The sequence below is a fragment of the Vicugna pacos genome, chromosome X (genome assembly GCF_048564905.1).
Source record: "Vicugna pacos chromosome X, VicPac4, whole genome shotgun sequence".
NCBI lineage: Eukaryota > Metazoa > Chordata > Mammalia > Artiodactyla > Camelidae > Vicugna > Vicugna pacos.
This window is the reverse complement of record NC_133023.1, coordinates 82756000-82769244: the sequence shown is the minus strand read 5'-3', so window position 1 is coordinate 82769244 and position 13245 is coordinate 82756000. Positions and strand designations below refer to the sequence as shown.

Below are 13245 nucleotides of genomic sequence, written 5' to 3'. Positions count from 1 at the left end.
AACAGCCTTCAACTTCACACAGGAGTGTGAATAGATGGGTCAGGATTCTATTTGTACAAACCTGGCAGCCCAAGCAAAAGGCATTCTGTATTGTCCAAGGCGGCTACACACTTGCTTAGCTGTCCTGTGCACCTTCTGGGCTGTCTAGGGACAGAAACAAGAAAATAGGCTCATATTGGTTCACACTTCCAGGGACTCATCCAGAAAAATAATCCTCCCCAACTTACTGATAAAAAACATCAAAATCTAGGGGGGAAAAACATAGAAATAGCTATAATAAAACACAATACACATCAGCCACCCATTTTTCAAGACCAAAGCACTTCCTAAAGGTTCTGTGTTTTTTCATCAAGAGAGCCCTCATCAAGATATCAGACGACACATAAAATGCATGTGGGGCATATTTTGTACCAAAGACCACTAGTGGGAAAAATTTAAGCAGTTTGTGTATGTATCTCCTTTCACACATAAGCAGGCAGACACTCATCATTCTTGGGAGAAGTTTGGTCTGGGTACAGTTGACCTTTCAACTCCCAAGATAAAAGCCAAATGACCAAGAATCAAGGCAATTAGCTTTCGAGTGGGCAGGAGCTGCTGTTTGCACAGGCGCGGGGAGATGACACAGGAGATTAACTGCCTATAGAGTCTAAACAGGCTGCGAAATGCAGGCTGGACGCTTATCCCGAGGGAGACAGGATGCGTGAGGCTTTTATCTACATTGTTGAGATCTTTTTTCCCCCCACAAATTAGTCATATGTCTCCTCAGCGTCTCCCACTTAATAAACACTATTTGGAGACAAAACTAAATGCCATGTACAACAGATCAACTCTCATAAATACTCAGCAGCTGGAGTGCCGCTAATGAACTTAGCCACGAATGCATCCCCTCTATGGGCCTCAGTTTTCTCATTTACAAAGCAAGAGGAGAGGATGAGATCACAAATTTCTACAAGTTTGTATCTCATGATCCAGAAATTTGGATGATTCTAGGGGTTCCCGACTTTTAAGGTTGCCGTTTCAAGATATTAGACAGTAAAAAGGACAATCCCCACTATGTACTATGCCAACACTTCAGGAAGACAGGCAGGTGTGATGTTTAAAAAGTAGGAGGCCAAAAATCTCAGAATAAAGGCTAGCCCTTTGAATTCAATACACTGAAGCTTCACGAATGGCTCACTCTCTTGTCTTTCTTTTTTCATGTCATCACAGACAAGAGTCAACTTGAGTACAGACTAGCCTTTCGAAACCACAGGACCAGGTCCTCTTTCCCATCCCAGCTCTGCCGTTCTAGGGCTGTAGGCAGGGCTGGGAGTAAAGAAAGAGTAGCTATTGCCAAGGAGACGGTGTCAATGAACAGATGTGGCCTAAAAGCCTTCAGTTCTTATTTTGATAAACAAGCAGAAATCAGACTGGCATGTCAAAAGAACATAAATGAAAAGGGAAAAAAGGCATGTTGAAGCTTGAGTAGGCATACTTAGAGTAGACAATATTTTCAGAATATACAGCATGCTAAGGGAGTATTGGTTTTTTGGGGGTTTTTTCTTTTTGGTAGAATCATTGACAATATCATTTAAAATACCAGTAAGGGGGGAGGGTATTGCTCACTGGTAGAATGCATGCCTAGCATGCACGAGGTCTTTGGTTCAATCTCCACTACCTCCATTAAAAACTAGATAGATAGATAAAACTAAAATGCCAGTAAAAGGCAAATTCTACCTTAGGCTGAAATGCTCACAATCTGTATAAGTACCTTTGCCGGGTCAGAATTTTTGATGTAAGGCTCTGCGCAGTGCGTGATGTTCCCCTGGAGAACCTTTTCAATCCTCGCAACTAGGAAAATTTCAGAATGTGGATTTGTCACGGAGAAAATTCCCTGGAAAAAAATTCCTTCCATTAGACTCTTTTTTTAACGTCACCTCATAGATACAGTTGTTTGCTTAGTGATTCCTAGTGGCGTGCTTGGCACTGAATGTTGATATTCAACATAGGATCATGTTCAGGACCTCGGTAATAGATAAGATTTCCTTTCATACACTTTTCAAAGCTCCCGATGCTCCTTTCAGAATGGATTTTCTATTTTGTCACCAACATCACATCTATTAGTCCCCAACATGCAGTGTCACCATGGTTGCTTAGCCTCTCGTGTTTGGCTGTGCTTGCGAGGTGCATCCTTAGGCCTAATCAATACAACGTGTATTGTTTGGCTTAAGTGGCATGTGCTCAGACAGTGTGCGTTTCTCAAGTGGAATAGGATATGCATTCATCAATGTAGCTGCCTCTAACTCCAGGGCAATTCACTCACACTTAATGACTAGTAACGGTAGCTAAGAAGGAAGAAGATACTTTACTGTTCTGCATAACATAAAAACTGAATTATCCTATAGAAAACATTCGTTTGCTGCTGTTAAGGAGCTCTGTTGCTTTCAATGTAAAAGCAAAGGACAGATGGTCTAAAACTCCTTTTGTTCCCATACACTTTATTGCAAGTACTAATGCAGATGCAACCCAAGTTCCATGAGTTCTCTTTGAATGCATGTGGAACAACCATATAATATCTTCCAAATAGCCCGTTAGTTGGTTATGTCTGTTGCCTAAAAGAGCACCACACAAATGAAGTCAAGTGGAAAAATCCATCACTGGGACCCCACCAAGTTTTATTTTTCTGCTTGGTATATTACCAACTGTGTTAAGATAGCGTGTTCCAGTTTTCAAAGCATTTCAGACAGATTAGCTCATCTGTTCCAGAGAGAACCCTCTGAGGTAGGCAGGAAAGAAGACAAAACTGGGTATAAGACGCTAAGTAATTCCCCCAAATCTAACGGCTTGCAGGGATCTGGATATCGGCTGACTCAGCTCTGACTTCCCAAGCAGCAAGCATGGACGGAAGTGGTTAAAAACTGCTCAGGGCGTCAAATTTCCTGGGTTCAAATTCTGGCTCCACCATTTATGAGTTTAGGCAAGTCACATCCTCTCTACAGCTCAGATTTCTCATCTCTGAAATGGGGGCTGATGAGAGTAATAGCTATTTCGTATCTTCTTGAGTGGATTAAATGACGTAATGCACATTAGGTACCTGGTTATTACCAGAGAAGCCCAAAGTCTCATGGTCACAGAACTTGATTTTTGGTTCTGCCAGGAGCATGCTGCACGGGTTGTGAGATGTAGGTGGCAGACTACCGGAGTGGCTGCCGCAGAAGGTATGATGAGCGCTGCACCTTGAGTGCCGCCTCATGCTTTCCGATTTCACATAACTGTGCCAGATGGTTTTTGTGCAGTCTCTCCCTTACTCTTCATAAAACCCCTCAAATGTAGGCACTACAATATACATACTTTACAGATCAAGAAATCGAAGCTTAGAGAGGTTTATGCAGTGAGCAAGTGGGTGAGGACCGTAGCCAGGGCTTCCAGACCACACAGCCCATGCTATACAGCCTTGCCGCCTCGCAACCCAGCCCTCCAACATCTCATGCAATGAGGCTGGACGTTAAGAGTAATACTGATTACGCCCCGGCAAACGCTCACCGGGCACCTATGGTTCCCTGTGCCCAGTACTCTGGGAGTTTCCCCACACTGATGCCAGCAACAAATACTGTATTTTTAAAGGATTTGACAATTGATGAGGGCAAGACGCTTTCACTTGTTTATCTGTGATCCCCGTTACTGCTGCTCCTACCAGCAGCCACGTCGTTCTGAGCCTGGTACTGTGCCGAGGGCTTTCTGGGGAGGGCACACCTTGTCTGAGCTGCACAGCCGCCCCAGATGCAGGTACCATGGTTACCTCCAGTTTACAGATAGGGATGCTGAGGCACAGAGATGTTCAGTGTTCAACTGAGCGGGATGCTGGTGTAGGGGGACATTCTCTGGAGCTGATCTGCCTTTTGTCGCATCAGCTTCTGTTTCCCCTCGTCCCCAGAACACAGAAGAACAGCCAGAGAACACCCAGGAATCCTGTGTGGGCTGGGGGTCTGGCTCTTTAGGATAAGGCCTATGGCCCAGCCCTCCTTTCCCCGCCAGGAAGCCTGGATGTGCCTGACTTTTATCCGCTTCGCTGCCCCTTCCCTCTAAAGAATGGGTCAGGTCCCTCAACCCCAGTCCCCAGCGTTTAGCCCCTCAGAGCACGGTAGGGTATGTGGTAGTCGTGACACCTTTTCACGAGTCCAACAACTGCTGCCCCCTATTGGGGAGCCCACAAGCCACAGGGAGGCAGACCCCCAAAAGTCAACAGCTCTCCCCAACCCCAACCCAAGGCCAGCTTGGAGGACATGGCAGACTGAGTGCTATCAGGGCAACTGGGAAGGAATTGCCAGGCAGCTGAGAGTGAAGTGACTGGTCACAGTGGCTGTCTGGTGTCAGAGAGGCAAAATTCTTCAATAGACCCAGCTTCCTCCTTTTCCTAAGGTCACCTTGTTGCTCCTCAGAAAGCCACCAGAGAGGAAGACTCCAAGGAGCTGAGGGGGAGGGCCTAGAATATCCCCCAAACACCCACGGTCCACCAAGCCCTGGGAGCAGCCTCTTCCCTCAGATCATGTTGCCACTTGAATAGCCTTGCGGGAGGGAGCAGGTTGCCAGACAGCCCTTTTCGAGAGAGGCTGTTTCCCTCTCTCTAGGGTGACAGGGAAGCAGTACAGAACAGGGGACTGCTGGGCTTCAGAGCCTGCGAGATCAAGGTGCAGGTCCTGCTCCTCATCTTACTCGCCCTGGGACCTGGAATCAGCCACTTGATTGTTCTGTGCCTCAGTTTCCTCATCTATAAAAGGAGGACAGGAATAGTACCTACTTACTTTATTGGGGGTGCTGTGAGAATTAAATGACTTCATACAGATAATTTCCTAGAAAATACTGAAAAAACATTGTGGAAAAAAATCGATGCTAACATTCAGCCTCTCCCTACAGAGTACTGCATCCTAGTCCTAAACAGGAAGAAGTTGAGAAAAAGACTTCTTCAAAATAAAATGTTCCACTATTCGAAATAAATGACCACTTCCTCGTACTATTAGTCAATCTGAAAATATATTCTGCCTAGTATTGTTGATTGAGGTCTTGCAAATGGACCTAAGTTCAAATCCTGCCTTCACCACTGTAGGCATGTAATGGTGGGCTACTTACTTCACTTCCCTGATCTGCAGTTTCCTCATCTGCAAAACAGCAATAATTATCCTCTTTTCCAAGACTATGGTGTTTACGTAAGATACCACTGGACAATTCCGGCACAAAAGCTATTCCAAAAATGTTGATTTTCTCCCTGACCTAGATAACAAATGGGACGACACCTGAAACCACAATTTAAACATCTTGCATTGAACATACAGCTGGCACGTTGCAGTGACACGGCAAATACACCACTGGCTTAGAAGGACTTATCTGCCATTGTGTGGAAATTTGTAAACATATAATTTTTTAAACTTCTGGGGTGGGGGGGGTAATTAGGTTTAATTTATTTTTGGAGGAGGTTCTGGGTACTGAACCCAGGACTTGGTGCACACTAAACATGTGCTCTACCACTTGAGCTATACCTTCCCCTCAAACATAAAATTTAATAGCAGGTTCTCAAATACTTGTCATCCTGTCCTTGCTCAATCTCTCTTTTAAAAGCACAGGCCATCGTAGTGCAGTGTTCATGTATGTTACAACTTGAGTCTGAGTAACAAACTAAGGAGAGGTAAGGGAATAAGGGGCAACATGGGGAAAAATGACCAGAGATCCACAGCCCAAAGAGTGTAGTGACAGCACATATCAAGTCTTCCCCTCCCACTGGGCAACCAGTATCAATCAGCACAATCTTTTCCCCTGAAAACCCCAATGCTTGGAGTTTATTCTAAGGAGATAATTGAACAAATGAGCTCACGTGTACGTGCAAGAATGTTCAATGTAGTGTTACTGATGATATCCAAAAATTAGAACTATCCTGTCATGAGCTAAATCAGTGGAATATCATATTAGCCTTTAATAAGAATGTGACCAATCCAGAGATATTGATATTGGATGACAAACATGATGTTAAATGAATACAGTAAGTAGAAAACAGTATGACTATGAGACAGTTTGTATAAGAGTGTGTATAACGTGAATGTGCTTATATATACACGACAGAAAGATCTAGAAAGATGTTCACCAAAATGTTAATACTTATTGCCTACAGGTGGTGATTTTTACTTTCTCCTTGATTACTTTTTGTATTGTTGGAATTTTCCACATAATAATGTATATCTCTCTATAATCAGAAAAAAAAGGAAGATCATTTTTATTTTGGGTAAAATAAACCTCCCTATAATGTGAGCTGCTTTGTTCTGCCTCTTCCCACTTTAATTCCAGGCCATACCCTAGTTTCCTTTCAGTTGCAAAAGTCTAGAAAGCAGACCATCAACTCTGCTCTGCCTAACCTCTTATGGCCTCCAGTCTGGTCAGAGGTCAAAGTGCCAGGGACTGGCTAGGCTCCTTCTAAAGGGGAGTCTTTGCATCAGATGGGACGGAAGAGCGGGGCATTACAGCTGTGACGCAAGCAGCACCCTCCCATTGCTTTTGAACCCAAACTCCTTGTGTAAAGAGCCTTTATGCTCCATTAAAATTACCTACTCGGAATGGGAGTTACGGGTGGGAGGTTATTGTAGGGTCAACTTCTTCTTCAAAGAGAAAAAAAGGGCCTTTCAGGTACTTATTGCCTTGCTCAGAAGTATGCACATGGTACGGGGGCGTGTCTGTGTCATCTGCGCTCAGGCTCCAAGGAGTAATTTCCTTTGAGATTTACATCATGGTCCTACTGAAAATGTTACTTCACCAATGATCACTAGCTTATTTGCTGGTTTTCTTTTTTCCCCTCCAACTTCAGTCACCAGAAAACCATCTATACAACAGACCCTACAAGAGTTGGGAAGCCCGTGAAAACACTGGCCTGGAACTCTGAAATAATCCAAGGCTGTTGCTGTTTCTTATTCTAGATGCGCTACCAAGGCTAAAAGATCATTCCTTACCTGCTTTATGTAGCGCAACTGAGATTCAGCAATTCCATGAATGAAAGACTCGGGGGAAGAGCCTCTGGTGTTTCCGTCACTGGCCAGCTGGGTTGAAGGGCCCCACAGCATTTCACGGACAGACAGGGGATTCAGGTCTACGTGGAAGTCAGCTGAAATCTTACAATTGTTCTTTACATCAAATAAGGCAAGATTGATAAAAAAGGGTTCAACCTAGGAATGGAAAACCATTACACTTTTAAACTACTGCTTTTTTTAAGGTGAGGGAGGGGGAGGGGCACAAATTACAAAATAATTTTTTTTTCATTTCTCAAGTTTCTGTGATTATGGTTCGTTTCTAAGTTCAACATTTAGCTAAAATTGCATTATGGCTCATTTGCATATAAGAAAAAGCATTCTAACCTGAAACTAACATTGTAAATCAACTACACTTCAACAAAAATTTTTAATTTTCTTTTAAGTTTTTAAAAAGAGAATTATGGGGCAAAAAAAAGAGCATTCTAAATAACAGACTATCAAATTTTCACTTTTGTCAGGTATGAATAATTTCACAAGTTATCAAGTTTTTTCAATGATGAATAGAAATCAGAAGCCACATTTAAAGAACATCAACTGTTCTACGAATAAATTTTAATTCTCCATAGGCTTACTGAAATTACCTAAAAATCATGCCAGTATTTCAGAGTAGAAATAAATCTTCCCTTTTGCTGGGTTACAGTTTACTGGATTATATGTTTAATAAGAGCTAATATCAGTCAACACCAAATTACTTGACAAAAGCTTTGCCCCATCAGCAGTTTTGGAAGACATGATTCCTCTCTACAGATGGCATTTGAAAGCTGGTCACAAAGAGAAATTTCATGCCAGATGGCATAAAGATTAACCCTTTACACACAGTAAGTCTGCTAGTGCATCTCAGTTACTTTGTTAAGAGAATAAATCATCACTGTAGCTATTTTTCAAAGACAAACTAGAACAACAACAAAAAAGATGAACATAAAATGCAGTCTCCGTGGCGATTTTACATTCATAGTTGCAAGTATTCCTGAGCAACTCAAATGATCCGTGACAGCTAATAATTAGAATTTTCTGTGTAGAACACAATGAATTCACTTGAGGAAAATAGTCGAGCGAGGCTAGCGGACTGCACAGCATCCGTGTTCCTCTATGGCTTCGGTGTTCCTTACTCAAAGCTAGGAGTCAATTTCACAGAAGTCATATTCCCTAGTAGAATTTACAAATTTGAGGATTTTCCAGGTTCTAGAGATATGTCCCTCTTGAATGTCAAGAGCCTACCCACTCAATCTGCTATTCTGAATAGGTAAAAGCTTCATGAATCCTCTCAGGATGAAAACATATTCCTATTTTGGCAAAAGAAAGATGTGTGTGAAATTCTTCTATGTCAAACTTATCATAAGATGTAGCAATGGAATTTTTACCCAGTAAATTAATTCTCAGCAAAAAAAAGATTTTAAATAAAAGAGACATTCCCTTAAGGCACTGGTTTAAGGGAGGTAGAAGGAAAAGTCATACATACGTTTGTGGGTGGCCCTTTTGCATTGTCTCCAATTTGACCCAAGATATTGAAAGTTAAATCATGGCACTTGACCAGGAAACGTTTATTGCACTTTTCCTCAAATGGCTTTATATCTGGTTCAATTCCTGAAAAGTCCAACCTCTATAAAATAGATAATATGAATCATTTCTCCCCCAAACAGAATTCATATGAATATAGATCTATAAGTAAAAACTGCAGAATCCAATAGTTCTCTGTCCATTCTTCATGTGAACCCTAATTTTTCATTCGACAAGCCTTTGTAGTGCTCTTATACAAAGATTCAAACACTGATAGAAATCTCTACCTCACTCCCTACCCCACTCCTGTGACCTCATCTCCTACCACTCCAGCCTACCCCCAACCTCTGTTCCAGCCCCACTGCCCTCCTTGGTTATTTCTCCAGCACACCAAGTACACTTTACATCAGGGCCTTTGCACTTGCTGTTCTGTCAGGAACCCTCTTCCCCCAAGATAGATGCATGGCTTACTCCTTCATTTGAGTCTCCAATCAATTGGCATTTCCATAGAGAGACCTTCCTTAACTTCCTATAAAAAACTGTACTCTGACACTCTAGACTCCCTTTCTTTAATTTTGTTTTCTGACATTATTTTAAATATTTATTTGGTTGTTCATTGTTTGTCTTCCCCACAAAATACTATGTTGCAGGATGATAGGAATTTTATTTCTTTCATGAGCTGTGCAGAGGACAAATTTGACATGAATGGATATGGAAGGCAACAAGAATAACAAAAGGCCTCTCACTTAGAAGATTCAGTACATCGTGATGTTATCAACTTAGTTGGGAAATAAAAGTGAATAGCAGGCATGGAGGGAGGGTGAGTAGAGATGGTGAGTTCAGTTTGGGATGTGTTGAGTTTGAGGTGATGCAAGTAAGTGGTTGGAAAAATGGGAGAGGTGTGGGTTGGAGATCAGGATTTAGGAATCAGTGGCAACTTGGGTGAGGAGGACAAGGCTGGAACCCTGGGGACTACCTATGTTGAAATGATGACCAGAAGGAGAAGTGTGTGCTTAGGAAACTGAAAATCACTGAGCTCAGCTTCTAACAGAGCTGAGGGATAAACCGGCTACCAGAGATATGTTTTTTCAATTATTGGTATTTCAAAATGGAGTTTAAAAAAAAGATACTGGGAGTCAAGGAATTCCTCTCAGCAGGGGAGGAATCCATCCCCCCTCAAAGATACTCATGGAATCCTTGTCCTCAGTTCACAGCTCAGGCAACCTGAGTTCATCTGTTCACTCTAGGTGTCTGAACAGACTCACACTCTGTTCACAAATGGGAGGAAAAGTATAATTGCTGGACAACCTACTGTATTTTTAATTAGATCAGAGACAGGGTAGACAAGAAATGATGGGATGAATCTGAGCAGAACACTGCCAATATGGAAAACTCAAGCCAAGAAACAGAAGAATTTTTCTCAATTGCCTAAGTAATTCAAGCCGAAACAGGTATAGTGCCTGAAGAGTCCTGGATAATTATAGCTGTTCTGACCTTGCTTACATCACTGATAAAACTCTCCTTAAAAGGGCCTAAAGTAGAATATTCATACCTGAAAGCACGATTTCCCCCCCAGAGTCTATTTATCTACAAACGTGTGGGACTAGACAGCTCCCTCTCAAACACTTATCTATCTGTGGAGCCAGCGGAGGCAAGTCATTGCCATGGAGATCAATTCTAGTTTCCGCCCATTTATCTGCTCTCCTTCCTATCTGACTCAGACAGAGGAATGTGAAGAGAAACTGGACTAAACCATCCCAGCCCCCAAATCCCTTCCCTTCCAAGGCCTGCGAGTGCAAATGTTGGGACATATGGCCTTCCCCAGTAGTTCAAAGTCAGAGCCATCCCCTTCAGTCAGTGTTTCTTTATTCTCTAAGGTCAGTGGTAGAAAACACGTCTCTAAATGCTGAACTGTGGCCAAGAGAGAAGGTTCACATTAGAAGCAGGCACTGCCCGGAAAGGAACTGGACACATACAACATGGATTTCTCTGTGGGGAGACTGTTTTCCGTAATCAACATTAAATTCATTTTTTGTTCAACTTTCTTCGCAACTGTGAATTTTTCTCTCACTGGGGCTCACTGATAAACAAGTCAAACATAAAATCAGTTCAGTTCCATGACCACAAAAACACTACACCACAAATTTTTTTAAAGAGACTGGATTGAGCTTTAACCACAGTCAATTGGCTTCTTTGTATACCATCAAAGAGTCTGACTTGTTCAATTAGAGCCCAATCAGGCGGCGGGGGGGGGGGGGGTTGCAGAATCAAAAGCACAGACATGCTTGGAACAAGTAAATTTCTGAATGAATGTCTTGGAACTAACATTCCTGGGGCCTGCTATACTCTTTTTTTCTTAAAATCATACAACTTGAAAAATATAATAGTGCTATGGGGGAAAAAGGGAGATAAAATATTGAAAACAAATTTTCCCCCAGTAATTTTATTTTCTCATGTGGCATTTTCATTAAGGAAAATTTTCTGCATTATTTATAGGCTATATATTTTTTCCATTTCCAACTAAAAAATCTTTTGTTAGAAAATCATAGCAAGCAACAAGAAACAAAAACAAAATCACTCTTCCCAAAATTATTCCATATTTTAATGAAATATTTTCACTGAGGAAGAAAACTGTAATGCTTACATAATGCATACTTTTTTCTTTCAAAAAATAATCACACAGATTTTAATTAGAAATCTCACATAGAAAAAGTAAAAACCAAAAATATTCATCTTCCCTCAAATAATTTCATTTTCTTATGAAATGTTTTCCATTGGGAAAAATATTTGTAATACTTATATACTGTAGAATTCTTCCATTTAAACAAATCAGCAATTTAATCAGAACATATCATAGAATTAAGTATTAAATGCATATATACCTTAATACAAAAAAAAAAGTGCCTCACTCTCACGGAGGTTTAAATGCACATATGCACACAAACCTGCACTTCCCTGCACTGCTTTCCATTTAAAGTGAGATTAAGTCAGGTATGAAAATTATCCCAGTTCTATGGGCCCACATCAAAAGTGGAAAAGAAATCACAAGTCTCATATGACTTGGTGCTCCTCACACTGCAGAAAGTCACTGCGACTGGATCACAATTGTATTTAATGGGTTCAAAGCACTGAAACCACTGCTAAGGATGCTTTGCTTTATCCATTTTGAAGAGTGAGATGAAATGAAAAGAATATACAGAACTGAGAGAAAATAAACATATATTTTCAGTCCCAAACTACTTGTATATGTGTCAGTCCTCTTAAGTGAAGTTAGTTGTTAAGCCACCTGTTCAAAGTAATCAAGACAAATATAAAGCAATAGACATGCCAGTGGCACAAAAATCAGTGATTTCAACATTTCATAGACGTTGTTTATGTAAATAAGCAACAATTCTGGGATTATTTAAAGCAGTATATCATTAATACCTGAACTTCCGAATCAAAAGAAAAGAGATTCTGTCTTCCATCTCCTCTACTGAGCTTGTTAAGCTGTTCAGTTTCTCTTCCATACTAAAATGAAAACAAAGATGTATACACACACATCCATGAATGACTGAAAAATTGTGCTGAACACTGGAATTTGACACAACATTGTAAAATGATTATAAATCAATAAAAAATGTTAAAAAAAGATGTATACACACACATATACTGAACATTACTTCATTTCCTTCAAAGCAGTATTAAATACCATTTAAATACCTAGTTAATGTGAAACTAGCAATCTGACACAGCTTCAAAAATATACTATTCTCCATTTCCAAGTACTTAAGATGGATAAAGAGTGCTTGCTGGGCAGAGTGACAGTCTCCATTACCCATAATAAGCTATAGATCAGGTTCTTATATTTTCTATGTGCTTTTCCTAATATTAAGAATATTATTCAACCCATAGTAGTACAAAAAAGAAATACAAAAGACTTTGGATGTAAAAGAGAATTAACAAGCAAGAAAACACTATCTTTTACACATCCATGGTGCTAGCCATCAAATATTATATATAATTCTGATTCCATCACTTTAGGAAAAACAGATTGGGCTGTATATTCTGGAACGACAAAGACTCAGAGGGGACACATTAAAATGTACAAAATCACAGAAAGCGTAGATTAGGGGCTCACGGGTGTGTTCCTAAATTTTGAAAAATAGCTTTGAAGCTTAAGAGAAGAGTTAAGTTTAAAATAGAAAAAAGTAACTTCTAAACTTGTATAAGTTAGTAGTCCAGGAAGAGGAATAAAGTAAAAATATAAATAGGTTTGGTGGGGGGAGGGTATAGCTCAAGTGGTAGAGCGCATGCTTAGTATACAAGAGGTCCTGGGTTCCATCCTCAGTACCTCCTCTAAAAAAATTAAATAAATAAGTAGACCTAATTATCTCCCTCACAAAAAAAAATTTTAATAAAATAAAGTAAATAGGTTTGGCAGGGATTGAAATGAAGAAATGGGTCATAACTTTCTAATGTATTACAGGATAGAGTCCACAGAGTGAAATATGTAACCTACTAAGACAGGTATGATAATCACCTCTGTACTTCCAAAATAGGCTCCCTTCAAACACCAAAGAGCAAGAGTAATTAGCACAAACGATGTCTGCTAACCAAATCCTCATCTGATGAAATTATTCATATACATACACATACACATTCACATAGAGAATGTGCTTTTCATCTGAAATTAACATATACAAATCATTAGACTGAATAC

The 13245-nt window shown here is 40.6% G+C and overlaps 1 protein-coding gene across 3 annotated transcripts in view; it reads right to left on the bottom strand.

Annotated features, from left to right (window-relative positions):
• DOCK11 (dedicator of cytokinesis 11) overlaps positions 1–13245 on the bottom strand; it is a 173304-nt gene that overhangs the window by 102069 nt on the left and 57990 nt on the right. For all 3 annotated transcript variants that reach the window (XM_072956720.1, XM_072956722.1, XM_072956721.1), the window contains exons 10-14: positions 11970–12053; positions 8506–8646; positions 6969–7181; positions 1751–1873; positions 62–144 (exon numbers count right to left, since the gene is read on the bottom strand). In XM_072956720.1, the coding sequence (XP_072812821.1) occupies positions 62–144; positions 1751–1873; positions 6969–7181; positions 8506–8646; positions 11970–12053 (644 nt within the window). The remainder of the gene's footprint in view (positions 1–61; positions 145–1750; positions 1874–6968; positions 7182–8505; positions 8647–11969; positions 12054–13245) is intronic.